Below are 16,490 nucleotides of genomic sequence, written 5' to 3'. Positions count from 1 at the left end.
CATTTATTTTTTTGAGCAGTGCATATATTTTGTGGTCATGAGAAAACACTGGAACTGGACTTTACAAGAAAGTTCTCTCTGGCGACACCTGGTGGTCAAAATAAGACGTTAATAAAAAAAAGCAATCTTCAGAAAATTTTAACTTCAATACTTTTAAAACTTCTATCGAAAATTCAGGAAATGTTCATTCGTTAATATTTATTTCATAATTGAACAAGATTATTACAAACACCACCCAAATTCAATAGAAAAAAGCGGAAAAACAAACAAACACACAAAACAGCAATTAGGCCTATAACACAGTGACTTTAGTGCTCAAAGTGAGAACATTTTAAATGATTTTCTATTACTCTAGCTTGTTTAAACAAATTCTTTGTATTTTTTTTATTTTGATTGTTGTTCATATGTTTCAACTTAGTTTTGTTTGTCCACCTGTGTAATCTTTTGATTTCTCTGTGGTTTTGCTAGTAAAACAAGCGAGCGTGTTTGTATATTGCTATGCTGGCTTATTTTCTGGAGCATTTTGATTAAATCAACTCTCCTAAAATCTGAGTGCGGTGATGACTGACCTCAAAAATGCTGCTTTACATTAAATCTGCCGAAACGCGTCAAACCTGGCAACCAGCAGCGATTTGTGAGTTGCTTTGCCCTTTATTGCGTCTAAGTTTGATAACAGTACATCTACACTCTTTCATTTAGGGTTTTTATATCATTTAATCTTTATCATCCAATAATTGAAAAGCACAAACGTCTTTTTGTTGTTTTCTCCATTTCCTGGTATCTTCCTCGCTATCTGCATCTTTTTGCGTCTTTTTTCTCGTGTTTACGGTAAAGCCTCCGCCACACGGAAGAACCGCTCAGCTAGCTCCTGCAAACACTCGGACATGTAGAGCGTTATTCTACGTCTTTCCCGTCACGTTTGGTCATTTTCTGTTGCATGGAAAGGTTCTCTGGTTGATCTCCTGCCTAACCCCCCCCCGCACAGACAGAGCGTTGTCTGCATTATTGCCATGGCGACGTGCATCCCCTTCCAAACCCAGCTGTCGTCAATAATGGAGGTTCTGGTAAAGGCAGCGGTGGCAGAAATCTCCAAACTGGTCGACGACAAATGCGCTTTTCTGCATCTGGAACTGTCTCGGAAGCAGAGCGAGAATGAGATGCTGAAGAGGAAGCTGATGATGATGGAGGAGAGCAGGCGCGCGCAGCTGCCGCGCGGCCGCGGTGAGATCACTCACTCATTCCATTCATCCGCCTTCATTCAGGAGGGTGCAGTTTCAGGTTTAAATGGATGCTTTTCCTGTTGTTTGTTTCCAGAAAACTACCCCGACCGAGGAAGTGACGTGAGGAGCAACTGTCCTCACCCTGCAGGAGACATTAAGGTGATTTTCCCGCCAACATTTGTTTTGGTTCAATAAATCCAAACTGTTTTTATTGGTGACAAATGCAGACTTGGGATAGGAACATTTCTAGCTGGCATTCCTTCAATGAATCTGCTGGAACCCATTAAAGTGGTGCTTGAAATTCCTGAAGAAATGCACAGTATTGTCATTTTGTCATTTTATGTTCAGAATAGAGAACATTTCTAGTGTTTTTATATCTGTGCACTAAAGCTGAACCACCAATCCAGCAAATAAACATGCGATTCTGTCTTTATTTCTCTCCCCTGAATACTAAATGAGTTTTCTGTCTTTAAAGACAAATATCACTGTTTAACCACTGAACAGAATTTGATTCACAAGTTTACTTTTGAATTAGATTTCTGATTTAAGTAAATGTTGATTTATTTGTCAGATTTTGGTTGTTTTTTTTGTAACAAAAGCATTTTTCACAAAGCAATCAATTCAAACTAAACATGTAGTTTAAACTCACAAAATTATAAATTCTTACATTTAAAAGGAACTTAAGTTCCCGCTCTGATCATCTTTTGGGATATTTTTTATAGTGTTCCCAGCGATCTCTGAAAACTGCCATTTTCTAGGACATAGTTTCTGCAGAGCGGCAGGAGTTCTTGTGGGCGGGACTGTTGGTGCAGAGTGAGCCTGGCCCTGCTTCCCGACATCCTTCTGTTTACACTCTCTCCTTCTAGCTTACAGCCCCCAAGCTAACATGATTAATATCAGATCTATCCAGCCGTACAGTTCTGATCCAGATTCCAGCTCAGACGAGGAAAACAAAGACGTTCAGGGATCTATGTGTCTGAAAGTGGATCCGTTGTAGCACCTACGTCACAGCTACAAGCTTTTTCCAACGGCACTTTTTCATCTGCCCCTGATTTGGATAAAGAAGGACTCAGAAATGCAGGCTTAATCTTAATTTTCTCAATAAATGTCCTCCATCATCAGAAAAATGCTACAAGAACGTGTTTAAAAACACCATAAAAGCCATTTTCATCAGAGTGGGTCTTTAGAGGCTTTTTTGGAGTAAATGTATGGATTTGATGAGTCCAGATTGTATTTTCTGAATGAAGATCAGAGTTTTTTTTTACATCTGCCTTCATGAATCTATATGAGGATCAGATGTGTCTTTCTGTTCTTTGATGTTTCCCCTGCAGCTGGATCAACATCTGCTTGTTTTCTAATGAAAACGGTGAAGCGGCTGTGTGATTGAGGCAAATGGTAAAAAAAGAAAGAAAGAATTCTTTTGTAAGGAAAGAAGCACTTCATGGTGGTAAATGATGACATTTCATGGTGTCTGGACCAAAACTATCCTGAAATCCGATTCATTCCAGTCCGTCTGGGCTTTAGTGCACAGTGTGGCATCTGTGGTGTTCAGAGACATGCTTCTCATTTTTACATGCTATAACGTATTTGGTTGGTTTTTTTCTGCAGGATATCTTTAGCAGACTTCTAAAAACATGACACTTCTGTCATTAATAATATGTTATAAATGTGGATTTTAATTTTGTCCAAACCAGCTCAGTGCTGCCCTCTGGTGGCCAAAGGCACTGATCCGTTCCTGCTGTTTTAATGTAGTTTCATCAGGTTGAAGATGCTGCTGCTTCCTTCCCAATTAAAGAAGAGAGTCCAGATGAATCGCTTTGGATCAGTGACCCTGTTGGTGAGTAAAAACGGAACGTTTATGTTATTTATTTAAACTTTTTAGACTTTCAGATCCTAAAGCGCTTCCACGTTGGCCTGCGCAGGTCCTGCTGTTCAGTTCTGTACTGCCGGGCTGAAGGATCAGAAGATCTCTGACGGTATTCGGGAGAATTCAGAGTTCAGCGACTCGTACAACCCTGCTGCGCGTGCGGTGGGCGCCAACGGCCTTCAGTTCACCATCAAGACGGAGAAGGAGGAGGGCCGGCTGATGCTCCGGCAGGACGGATGCCAGCACAGCGCGGGCAAGCCGGCTGGGGCGGCAGCGGACTTCTCCACGGAGGAACGGGAAAACCAGCTGTGGTCGTCCATCATTGAAGGTGCTGACATCGACGCGGGTTTTCCCGACTTCTCGAGCGTAGTGGAGGAGTATTCCAGCGCCTTCCCCGAGCAATCAGACGCCGCTAACGTGGCGTTGAACTCCGGCAGGTCTCCCCAGACGTCCTGTCAGAGGCCGTGCAACGGGATTTACCGAGGTGAGTTTAGCGCCCCGCAGTTATCGGACTTTCCTCCAAGAACGCAGGCTGCTCTGTCGCAGCAGGACAAACCCAAGGAGCCGGTTTACATGCAGACTAACTCATCGCACGCGGCGCCGCTCCGTCAGCTGAGCGAGGAGTCTGAGAGGGTGACCCTGCCCGCAGACCGACCAGCCGTTGCCCACCCCCAGAACTCTTTCACCACCACCAGCAGTTTCTACACGCACAAACCCCTGCCTGGCCTGGCGCGCGGCTACACCTGCTCCCAGTGCGGGAAGGCCTTCAGCCGCCTCCACCAGTTCAAGCTCCACCAGCAAAGTCACAAGAGGAAGCGGGCGTTCTGGTGCGCCGTGTGCGGGAAAAGCTTCCAGTGTTCGTCCCACCTCAGCATCCACCACCGCACGCACACCGGCGAGAAGCCGTACGGCTGCGGCCAGTGCGGCAAGAGGTTCACGCAGCAGAGCAGCCTGAGGGTTCACCAGCGCACGCACAGCGGGGAACGGCCCTACAGCTGCGCCCAGTGCGGGAAGACCTTCATCCTGATGCACCACCTGAAGCGGCACAAGATCATTCACACCTACAGCTGAGCGACGCGGCCTTCACGGTTTGAACCTGCAGGCCCACAGTCATGCATATTTCTCTATGCAAAGTCCATCCGTGATGGACGCTTCTTATTTTAACCCTAACCCAAAGCATTGCAGCTGGGCTCTTATTCTGAAGGTTTAGGTCTTGGGGAGACACTTTCAAAGCTAGAAGTCCAAAAAGGAAGAGTCGTCTGCGTCCACACCGATGGTGGTTTGACCCTGTCCTCCACAGGGAAACGCTGCCACCTTTCCCCGGCTTCACCTCTCCTCCCAACAGCTACGCCATGCATCTCTCAGGTTGAAGCTGCTCTGTCTTTTCAGTGGTTACTTCAGCAAACCTCCCCTTTTGTGTCTTTTGCATTAAAGGTATTTTTTAAAACACAAACTGATGCATTGAGCTTTTACTCTGAGCCTGTGAATTCTCCTGTTTAAAGTCCAAAAATCAGATTATTTTAGAAAAGTGTTCCTGACCTGAAGAGTCAACATTATTGTTACTCTGCTTTGTTTGGTTGATCAGCACAAAAGATTTATTTAACCCCTTCCTGCCGTATGTCACTAAACTCCAATCTACACCAGAATCCACAACTTCACTTAATTTATCCTCACCTTGAATGGAAAAAACACTGAAGAATATTGTTGGATATAACTAAAAATAAATTCAGTTATGATGGAGTTAAATGACCAAAACATATCAAAATACCCGTAAGTTAAAATATTTTAGAATAAAATAGTCATTACTAGTATGTAAAGTATCTACAACTGACAGGTGAAGGAATATTTTTAAACAATAAATGACAGCAAAGTTTTGTTTTCCTTGTTCCTATTGATGAAATACCACAAGAGGGCGCTGCGCTTCACACCATCGTTTTTGGGCATTAATAAAACATAAATTAGCCTATTTTCCAAATGTGAAATCATTTGCAACTTTTGACAGAGATTCACATGATTTCCTTTCAAAATAAAAGACACCCTTTGTCACATCATCTCAATGCAGCAAATGCATTAGTAGGTAGTGTGATGATTAAAAAAAAGAAACACTTTCTTTACAGTTTGTGGGGCATTTCAGCCAAATGGAATCAGAGCTAATTAAGTGACCTTTACTGTGTTTTTTGAGCCAGAAGGCGAAATTAAAATCCTTTAATTTGTTCAAAAAATAGAAAATCTGCCAAATAAGTTGGTTTCCCGTTAAAACCGGTCGTTCCTCCAATTGATTTTCTGAGGTAAATGAGGCACAAAAGTCCGTTGAAATGTTTTGGTTGGACTTGTGATTGTCTTTAAATAAAGTTTGAGTAAATTTACCTTCTGTTTTTTATCTTTACTGCTTACTTTCTTTAAACTTTACAGTAACATTTTAAAACGAAAAGCTTTGTGTTTTTTCTTAAGCAGAGGGCCACAGTGGAGAGGTAAAAGAGCCGCTCTGGGGCCTCAGGTTGCAGACCACAGTTCTACAACTTCCTCAAGGTTTTCATGCTGACCTGAAGGGACGATGAAGGGTGACATGATGCAGAGCGAATCCTGAACTCCAGGTCTTCATAATGCAGAGTCAGGACATTAGAGCGCCTCTGTCCTTTCTTAAACACACACACGTCTAAATGTTTGGCTCTGGCAGCTTGTTTTACAGCCGTCAGGAGCTTCAGAGGCAGCGAGCAGGAAAACTCCCGTCCCACAAAAGCAGTTTCATTTCCCTCTGCTTCTAAGTCTGCTGCATGTTTGCTTTTTTCTGTTTGCTTTAACAAATGCAAGAATTGGTCTACCTCTCAAACGCCATCCATTATTTCCGCCTTCAGTCCTTAAAGTCAGTTTGTCCAAAAGCAGGAGTAAAAAAATCCATTTAAAAGGGGATTTATGTACAGAATGTGCAGAGCACGGTGTGAATGCATTCATCAGGATTTCATAGTCAAGGCGTGCTTTGAGCTGTCTTTCTGAAAACACCTGACCTCTTCTGTTGGCTCTGAACGTTTCATGACCTTGTAAGGTCATAAACACAGGATTCTGGACGTCATGGAATTTTTCTACTTTGAGTAGGAGGACGGGGTTGATGTGGAGAAAGATGGTGGGAGCAGGCTGGAGATTAGATGATCCATGGGTGGAGGAGGTGGTTTTGGTAACAAAAGCAGGGTCAACTTTACGATAAGGTGAAAACTGAACCAGCCAGACGTGTTTGTTCCCACAACGATGACCCAGATCAAAGATGGAGGACAGTTTCTAAGGGAACACCTCAGCTCGTCTTTCTCTGACACACCTCAAACCTGAAAAACCAAACCTTTATTTACAATACTTGTTTGTTTTGTAGAATCTAATGAACCTTTTCATAAAAGAACATGTTCACTGTTGAAAAACAGTCAAATATGAGTGTCTTTTCCTTTATGAACTTTATTGGAGAGGACTTTTATTTGGATTAAAGCTGGATGTGACAGAAAAGGAAGCTTCAAATGACAAAAATGATCAGTGATCCCAAATATGAACTTGTTAACATTATTATTTACTATAAAATAAGGGAGATGGTTAATATTTGGTTTTGGAGGTCATATCTTAAAATATGAACTTGGGGCTTAAAAATCCAAAGTTTCTCATCAAAGGAATTTCAGACATAAAATCACATGTGTGGGAATATTAGATTACCAATTGGTGATACTTAATGTAATACTAAATGAAATGAAGGCGCGGGCGGTGTTGTGTGGTCCACAGGTGCTACCGACCCGTCTAGGCCTTTCATTCCCCCCTTCTCCTTCTGCCAGCCTGCTCAGAGCTGCACAGGACAAATATCACCCACATCAATCATTTTCTGTTTGTAATTCTAAAAAGAATCACTTAGTTTTCTTTGGGCCTTTTTTGTTTGCCCACATTGTTAATATTATTATACCGTTTTGCTCAGCTTGAATCTAGGATTCATGTATTAAATTTACATTAATAAAGGGGGCGGGCGGCAGTGGCTCAGGCGGTTGATCGAGGGCTCGGGGGTTCAATCCCCACCCCACCAGTCAACTGTCGTTGAGTCCTTGGGCAAGACACTTCATCCTCCCTGCCTCCAGTGTGGCTCCACTGGTGTGTGAATGTGAATGAATGACCCCGGTGATGGTCAGAGAGACGAACTGGCAGCCACGCCTCTGTCATTCTGCCCCAGGACAGCTGTGGTACATCAGCAGATACCATCACCAAGTATGAATGAGGAGGGAATGGACATTGTAAGAACTGTGAACGTCTGGAAAAGCTCAGATAAATCTAATCCATTATTATTACTATCAAGTTTCCCCAATATTCCAGTAAAAAATCTGAGAGCCACTTTTACAAGCTCACCATGTGAACGCCGTCCAAAACATTTTCTAATAATTCTAATCCAGTGATGCTGGAGGAGTTAGGAGGCGTTAGATCCAGAACCCCAGGAGGAGTTTCCATTTGTGGAAGGTACTACGGGAGATTTTAGCTAATTCAAGATGGCAGTCTTTCACCAAGGTCAAAGGTCAACAAAACTTTGGTTGTGGTTGCAGAATTACCCTGGTGGCATGTGGGGGATTTTGAAGATCGTTCAAATGAATTTTTTTCCCCTATATTGTCAATTATTTGTGAAAATCAACAAATTTCACATTTTCCCATGATTTGGTCCTGTGGCCATCCCATAATAATAACAAAACTAACCCTGTATTTCATTAGTGGATTTAGACATTTTATATCTGAGCCCCATAAAAGATTGGGTTGTTTCTCCCGTTGTGATGTCATCATTCTTGGTGGGAAAAGGTTGGTAACTAAGCCCAAAATTCCTTTTGATGCTGTTCTAGATGTGTGCAAACGTTGGTGAGTTTGACTTTTGAAAATGTTAAACCAAAAGTGGAGATGGAGACAGATTTGTAGGAAAGACTTCAAACATCAGGATGGAGTTCAGAAAAACACACACACCACATTTCCAGGTTTGGATTTTAATGTAAAGTCCCATCCGCTGGTCGTCCAGTTTATACATATAAAAGCACAAACTGTCCATCATCCAGCCTGTGGATAAACAACGATGAAGAATTTCATTGTTATACTTTGGAGGCATTCCCTTGAAAAATACATCTTCCCTTCTTAATTTTAATTCATATAGAAACAATAGAAAAATCCACCACATCTTAAATAACTTTTAGCATAAATATTTTAAAATAGTTAACATGTAAAGACATCCGCCTGCACGCACACATTAAATGGTAGTTTTGCAGACATGTGGGAATGTGAAGCTCTATTAAATACTTCTCAACATTTAGACTGAATTAAAAACTCAGGTGAGGTTTTTAATGTGGTTACAATGAAGAGCAGCAAGTCAACTTACGGCTAAAACGTGTAAACAAAGATAAAGGAGTGTATCAGAGAGACCAGTGTCAGGCATCGTAAGACCAATAGAACAATAAGACACAAGATTTCTTTTGCTACAGCAACATGTAGGAGTGTTTGTTGGAAACGCGCTGCTGCTGGGATGGAGCAGGTCTGTCAGAAAGAGTTGTTGTTGTCGTTGTCGAGCCGAGTCACCATGGTGGACACTAGCTTCTCCAGCTGCTGGGCCCTCAGTCTGCCCGTCTCCAGGACCTCTTCGTGGTTGGCCTTCTCCTGGCTGTCGTAGTCCATCACCGATCGGTTGCTGATCAGAGACAGGGCGAAGCATCTCATTCCAGCGTGGCGGGCCACTATCACCTCGTGGACTGTGCTCATGCCTGACAGAGAAACAGAAGCCCGTCAGGATGCGGAACAATAACAGCTTCATGAAACTATCCAGATAATTAAGTTCCACCGCTGCTGTGAAACGAACGAAGACGCAACGCTTCTCATTTTCACTACAATGTAAAGGTTTATGAGGCTCCGCCGCTGCAGGGTCAGAGTCATGTTGCAGGGTCCTGCAGTATCTCTGTGGGCCTTCATAGAAGGGTGTCTAATTCACCAGCAGCTGAGCGCCAGGCTCCATGCTGCTGGCTCAAGAAAAGCTTACTCAGCGTTTCCAGACAGCAAAGGAACCTCTGGAACGTACCCACTGCGTCTGCGCCTAGACTGTGCAGCATCCGACATTCTGCGATCGTCTCGAAGGACGGACCGCCGAGGACGCAGTACACGCCTTCCTGCAGGAAGTCCGAGTAGCCCAGCTCTGCCGCCACGTCGTGCGCCAGCTGCCGCAGCTCGCGGTCGTAGGCGTCGGACATGCAGGGGAAGCGAACGCCAAACCTGTTGAGAGGGTTAGCAGAAATCTCAGAGGTTAACTGCAAAAACAAAAGTATCTGTTTACACTAGAAAAGACTTTACAGTACAGACGATAAATCTGGAATTTCTTTGTGAGTCATTTGATCTTGAAAACATCTTATTTTGAACAATGTCTCTTTCTTTTTACTTTACATCATACCTTGAAGCAGAAGTTTGATTTGTTATCTTGTTTAGAGTAACAGACTTGCTTGATTTAGGGAAACTGAAACATTTTATTGAACTCATAATTTAGTAGAAATGTATTTAACCACAGCGGGACAGACTTTTGAAAGTAAACATACATTTAATTTACATACAAAAAGTGTATAAATATTCCCCCTAGAAAGCCCGGTCCATCACAGAATTGACTAAAAAAAATCATTATTGGGGGATAAAGATGTTTTAAACCCTTTGATTGAATCCTTTTTCTTTTTCTTAACTGTTTATTCCCTTTTGGGGTCACGGGGCTGCTGGAGCCTATTCCAGCCACTTGTGGGTGAAGGCAGGGGACATCCTGGACAGGTAGCAGGGTAGAATGTCCACAAACACACACCCATTCACTCACACACTCACACCTAGGGACAATTTAGAGTTGCCAATGAAGCATGTTTTTGGACGGTGGGAAGAAGCTGGAGACCCCAGAGAGAACCCACGCATGCACGGGGAGAACATGCAGACTCCACACAGAAAGGTCCCCCATTGATGTAGTTTTTCATGTCCCCCAGCTGGGACTTGAACCAGAGGCCTTCTTGCTGTGAGGCAAGAGCGCTAACCACTGCGCCACCGTGCAGCCCGTGTATGAAATGTATGAAATACAGACAGTGTCAAAAATGATATGTTGGGTGATTTATTAGTTTTGTTGTTTTTAGTTTATAAGGTAAAAATGGTGTTCAGGAAAAAAAGCACCTCATTTACTCACTGTCTCAAATTTGAGCCACACATTTTTAACATTTAGACCATGGTCGGGGTGAATCCTCCATTCTGATTGGCTGCTGGGTTTGCATTAAAAAGAGATAATCCACAGGGATCATGCACGCCTAAAGAAGAAGTTCCGGTCACCTAGCTTAAATGTTCTGTATCACTGCTCTGCTTCTGTAAAACAACCTTCATCTTCATCATCTGGACAGAAACAAGCGGTGAGAGGAGAACTTTCTCTCTGAACTGATGCTTTATTAATTTACATATATCACTGTCCTTTGCTGCTGCAGTCCAGGTTGCTGCCATCTCAGCTGTTACCATGACAACGTGCAAATAGTTAGCTTTTTGAGAAAACGCGATTTTAACCAAAAAAAAATAACAAGAATAAAGTCCTAAAGGCGGATTGAATATCAATTTCATTTGCTAGTGTCCATGGTCATTAATGGCCTTTGAGGTGTGCATTACCAGAAATGAGTGCACTTCATGAAAGCAACCATTCGACGGCGAGCGAAGGACGATTCGGCTTTCCATGGTGATCATTCCTTTCTGATGACGGCGTTTTGTAACGGTATTCTAAACAATTCATTATGAACAAATGTTGCAGTCCTTCAGAACAGCAGTGAATAACAATAGATGAGTTATTCTCATTGTTAAGTTTTGAAAAATTTTCCTGCCAACTTCATGAAGGGCAGCCATTTTGAAATGAGGCAGAAAAGCCCTTTACTGGCCCTGGTGGAATGATGATGAAACCAAAGTTAAGTTTAGATCATGCTGATGAGACAACTGCCTCCAGCAAATTTAATATGAGTGGTTATAAAAGGTTAATGATATCAAACTTTCTTAAGACCAAATATTTCCAATTATCAGAGGAATAAACTTACATCTGTGTGTTTATAGATATTTTTTTTATTTAATTTGTCTTTGGACTCATTCTTTTAGCTCCGTTGGTTGATTTTTTTCACCTAGGAAAAGAAATGTTGGATTTTATCTTTTTAACTTCTTTGAGAAGTTCATTCTTTTCCAGTGTTGCTGTGTGATTTCCTGCTCCAAAGCAGTTTGATGATGAACAACAGCAGTTCTGCTGTGCAACACACTGAAGCAGAGAAGTGTCTGCCTGCTAAATAACTAACTTTGGTTTATAGCAGAGCTGCAGAGGAACAGAAACCTGCATAGTTCTCAGAGGAAAGGACCTTTGAGCAGCTGTTCTGTATCACCGGGGACAATAAAGCTTTCACAAAACTGTTTGTTTTGCAGACGATTCTCCCTTATTTCGGGTAATCCGTTTTTTCAGCAAATCTATTGAGAAGCACATCTGAAGTGAATCTAAACTGGATTGGAGCAAAAACAGAGGAAAAAGTCTCCAGTGGGGTAAGAAAAATGCTCTTATAAGGAAATCTTATTTTAAGAAGTGTAAACAATAAAAGAAGAGTCACTTAGACATGTTTTCTTCAACTAAAATGATTTTGCTATGGAAAAACTGTTTTTGATAGGATTATTTTTTGAGAAAATGAGACATTTTGTCTTGAAATAATGGCCTTGTTACTTTATGAAGACTCGGTTTTTGCAGTCTGGGCCGTCCTGAAGACATTTTCTTGTTTGTGTACACAATGCAAGCTTTGCTTCTTTTCAAGCACGCTTCAGCGTCACCATGGAGCCGCGGCGTGACTCATCCACTCAGGGCGTGTTGATGACTGTTGAAGTAGGTGTTGTGACTGAAGAGGACCAGCTGGTAATAGCAGCTTATAGTCAGGCTGAAGGTTTTAGGGAGCCTGCTATGAATGGAAGCTCAGCTCCGGTTGAGTTTCTCAGCAGTAATGCTGCTCTGAAGACCCCCCCCCCCCCCCACACACACACACACACACACACTCACCTGTCATCATTGGGCCCGGCCAGCGGGTTGATCCCAGCAAATCCAGGCATGTTGATGTGGTCCTTGATGATCATCACGTCACCCACCTTGTAGTCCTGGTTGAGGCCCCCCGCTGCGTTGGTCATGATCATGGTCTCCACCCCCAGCAACTTGAAGACACGCATGGGTAACGTGATCTGAAGGACAATTAAAACGCTTGTTTTTCTGTGCAAACAGATCATTTCCAGGCGTGCAAACCTCATTTCTGGAATGTTATCCTGAACATCTGTTCCTGACAGAAAAGATAAGGGTCAGACGATCCCAGTTCATCACAGTCTCTGTTTGTTGCAGATAAATCTCCTGTTTTTGCAGATCTGCACAGAGAACACTCTGCAGGTGTGCCTTAGAGTTCAGTTCTCAGCTGAAGTTTCCATGGGAAACAGCTTTTGTTGGGGTTTCAGTCTCATTACAGCAGCAGAAATGTTTTCAGCCAAAGCTCTGTGAGAGGAAAACACATGAGAGAGGACATCAGAATCCGTCTGAACCGGTTCTGATGTCCTCTCCTGTGTGAGACAGAACGTAAAGACCCACTCTGATGAAAATGCTGCTTTTAACACGGTCTTCTGAGGACGGAGGACATCATCCATTCTGATGCATCTGCTTGTAGCCTAGATTCATGTGAGCGTTGAGAGCTTTGGTTTGGTTTTTCAGTCGTGTTCTTATTGTCCATCTGGTTTTGTTTGCTGTTTTCTCTGTCAGTCACAGCAGTTTAGGTTCTTATCAGTCACAGCTGCTTTCACATCCGTCAATAACCCTCAGTGGATGGAAGGGTCTGGTTTTCAGTCCTTCCTGGTCAGGTCATCTGTGTTATTTGTTTTTCCCTTTTTATGTGTATTTATGAACTGTTTAAGTTTCTGCCATCATGCCCAGTCTCTTCCACTTTGGGTCCTACAGATGCTGCAATCAAAGTTCGACACTGAGAGGCGGTCCATCCATGTGACCATTTCTTTGGCAGGAACTGAAACTTTGACTGGTGTCCACTTTGTCTGGACATTTTTGTCAACATCATGCAATACTGCTGCATAAACAGGTGTTCTCATTCACATTCAACTATGAAAAGAGTAAAAAGATAATGTGGCTGTTTCTCTGAAATAATTTCAAGTTAAAGTTCTTGACTAAAAGCTACAGCGACATGTCCCACCTCCCACCATCATGTCTGATGATGTCCTCCATCATCAGAAAATGCTACAAGAACATGTTAAAACACCAAAAACACCAGTTTTATCAGAGTGGGTCTTGAAGTAATGTTTTTATACAATTACTTCCCAGTTAAAGTCTATTAAAAAATCTACAAACATGGTTTTTTAAAGCAGAGACTTTAAAATGTTCTGTATTGGGGATATTCCATACATTTATCGCCTTTTAAAACTAAAATACTGTCAGTTTTTTTAATCAAATGTGACTCAGTTTGAAGTAAATCTTGCGGGTTTCATGTGCTCACCTTCTGGATGGGATACCCCTCGTACAGATGGAACCTGCCCTGCATGCAGACGCACGGCTTCCCCTTCAGCGTGCCGAACACCAGCTGACCCGCATGGCCGTGCACTGCAAAACACACACCGGTCGGTGTCACACACTCCAACATGCAGCGCGGGCAGCTCTGCGCCGGCCGGTCGGCCCGCCGTACCTGTGCTGCGGGGGAAGTTGGGAATGTCGCTGTATTTGAAGACCTGGGGGTCCTTCAGCATTTCCGCCAGCCCCCCCAGACCCGAGCCGCACACTATCCCCACCGTCGGGCGCACCTGAGTGTGGGAGCGCAGCCAATCCGCCGTGGCGCTGCACTCCTCGTAGCTGCCACTGACAGCAGACAAACAGCAATCAGTACATTTTGTTCTGCAGGACATACATGTACAGTCATGCTGCTGCAGCAGGAGGACAAGGAGGAACCTTCAACCGTGTCTTTAGTCATCAGAGAGAACATTCTTTACTGCCATTTAATATTATTTACACAAACACATTAGTGCAAAGACACAGAGGCACATATGCATCCTGCTGCACGTCTGAATGTAACAGCTGAAGTGGTTTCATTGTGAAAACAGTGACTGGGTGTAAAGACACTAGTCTGACCTGCATATCCTCCCGTCACACTTCTTTAGAGCTTAGTCATCCTCACAGCTGAATGAAACACATTTACTGATCTTCAGATGTGACAATAAACAGGAACCCGTCAGAGTGAGTCAGGACGAGGTGCAGCTGGAAGCTGAAACCTGGAATGTTTCCATATTTATAGTAGTGCAAAGAACTGGACCCTCATCATTATTATGAATATGGTCACAATTCCCAGGAGGTCAATGCAGCACCGTTATGTGTGGATTCATTTGTCAGCTCTAACATTAAAGCTGTGTTGTGATTAATAACTGTGGTACAACAGCAACGGATATACACTGAAGAAAGAGCAAACTTTTGTTCGTACAAAGTTACATTTTAAATAAAAAAATAGACATAAAACAGATTTTAGTGCATTCCACAGATATCACACTATCTACTAAATTTGCTGCATTGATATGATCCTATGTGACACATGGTCACTTTTATTTTGAAAGGAAGTCACGTGAGCCTGTGTTAAAAGCTATAAGCATTTCATATTCGGAAAAAAGGTGAATTTATCTTTCTGCTTTTGTTTTACATATGCCATAAAACAATAGTTCATTTATAATACTTACAATGACAAAAATATACTTGATAGTTTGTTGTTAGTAAAACTAAACTACAGCTTAAAAACGAAATTTTAGTAGGTGATCAATGACAAATAAACCTCAATACATGTTGAAGGTTGCACACTCCTGGTTCAAACCTATGTCTTTAATGCAGTTAAAGGATCAAATGATGACCTATTTGAAGACCTTTATAAACTTTAACTAAGCAGTTGGGGTTATTATGTCTGGTGTTATATGTTTAATAGAAAAAAAAAAGAATGGCAGACTAGTGGAATGCTGGGAAAATTCCAAAGGCGGAAATATCCGGTCTGAGGTTGTATTTTTATAAGGGGACACTGCACTCCCCTTTCAAAAGGATCATAGAGGAAACTGGGTGGGGAGTTCTTCACCCGATGGTCGACAGGCTGTTCTCTCAAGAACATTAGGAGGAGAACCCCTCCCCTCCCACGCATGAGCATGCGGTGATGGAGGGAGAGCGCGGAGGTCCCGCGTGAGCCACATGCCATCAAACCAGAGCCACTGACTCAGGAGCAAATGCTGTGGCTTTTCCCGGCTGAGATCGCCTCCCTGAGCCCGTGAAGGGGGCTGCGGCGCCCACGGGGCTTTTCCGTTACATCAAACGCTGTCTGCCTCGTTCACACGCACCGCTAAAATCAGGGAAAACCCAGATGCTCTCGTTTTTAGCGGTTAAAACGGACCGGAGGACCGTTCCCGCTTCTGAAATGAGCATCTCTGAAACATTAAGAAGAAAGCCGCTTCCGTCCGATAAACGTGGCAGCCAAAAACCGGCGCGCGGTTGGGCATCATGATCATCAGTTCAGTTCGGAATCTCTCCAAAAAAAGTGAACTAAAACCAACAGAACGGCGGCATTATGGAGCCGTTATCACGAGGTAATAGCCGGATAATATACGTGTTATAAAACTCACCAGGAAGCGAAGTCGGACATGGAGAGCATGATGAAATGTGATAATGATTGCGGCAGGTACTGCTATGACTGATGGACAACACCGGTTTGCCTTTACGTCTCCCTGACGTCACTGCCAGAGGAGGCTGCGATTGGCCAAAGCCCTGGCGTTGTTCCCTGAAGGTGCGTTCAGGGACAGACTAAAATAATTGAGGGTCGTCGCGACTGTATTGAATTGCCATTCTTAAAATTGGTCTGATGACGATCACACTCAATGTCTTTAGTTTAAAAATCACCTTTAGAAATCTAAATGATATTTAACGGTATGAACTCTTGGATTAGTTTACAACATACTGTAATTATGAGCGGAATGTTGACGTGTTCAACAGTAATTCTTACTTTCAACTGGCTTTGAACGCATCCACAAACCTCAGCACGCACATGGTCGTGTGTCATATTCACCTTCAGGGCCTGTAGTGTTGTTGAGTTGTCTTATATCACAGTTTTTTTTCTATTGTTTTGGCTTCTTTCTTGAAACAGAAATCACATTCTCAATGGCCTCTGTGCTTTTGTCAAAACCGTCTGTATGGGTCAGACGACATTGATCATTCCTAAAAAATGGCCCGTCTTCTGAGCAAAAGCTCATCTATCAACAGGTCATCTATGCTCCAAAACGTTCCTGGATCATTCAAAAAGCCATTGCCCTCAAAATACACCATGGCTTTAGCATTCTCTTGGTCCTGCAGGTCA

The 16,490-nt window shown here is 43.0% G+C and overlaps 2 protein-coding genes across 2 annotated transcripts; one reads left to right on the top strand and one right to left on the bottom strand.

The window, feature by feature from the left end:
• The first annotated feature begins 807 nt into the window (after positions 1-807).
• On the top strand, positions 808-4,540 carry LOC101168240 (uncharacterized). The gene is made up of 4 exons (XM_023965300.2): positions 808-1,221; positions 1,315-1,379; positions 2,973-3,057; positions 3,143-4,540. The coding sequence occupies exons 1-4, from the start codon at positions 1,011-1,013 to the stop codon at positions 4,156-4,158; spliced, it is 1,377 nt and encodes a 458-aa protein (XP_023821068.1). The 5' UTR covers positions 808-1,010; the 3' UTR covers positions 4,159-4,540.
• A 3,513-nt stretch (positions 4,541-8,053) lies between these two features.
• Positions 8,054-15,903, bottom strand: pnp5b (purine nucleoside phosphorylase 5b). Its single transcript, XM_004078577.5, has 6 exons — positions 15,763-15,903; positions 13,806-13,975; positions 13,620-13,723; positions 12,140-12,315; positions 9,146-9,336; positions 8,054-8,834 (listed from the first exon to the last, which is right to left on the bottom strand). The coding sequence occupies exons 1-6, from the start codon at positions 15,789-15,791 to the stop codon at positions 8,614-8,616; spliced, it is 891 nt and encodes a 296-aa protein (XP_004078625.1). The 5' UTR covers positions 15,792-15,903; the 3' UTR covers positions 8,054-8,613.
• Between the last annotated feature and the right edge of the window lie 587 nt (positions 15,904-16,490).

The sequence above is a fragment of the Oryzias latipes genome, chromosome 17, assembly GCF_053564925.1.
Source record: "Oryzias latipes strain Hd-rR chromosome 17, Olatipes_Hd-rR_3.1".
Classification (NCBI taxonomy): domain Eukaryota; kingdom Metazoa; phylum Chordata; class Actinopteri; order Beloniformes; family Adrianichthyidae; genus Oryzias; species Oryzias latipes.
The sequence above is the reverse complement of the archived record's forward strand: the minus strand, read 5'-3'. Positions and strand labels throughout refer to the sequence as shown.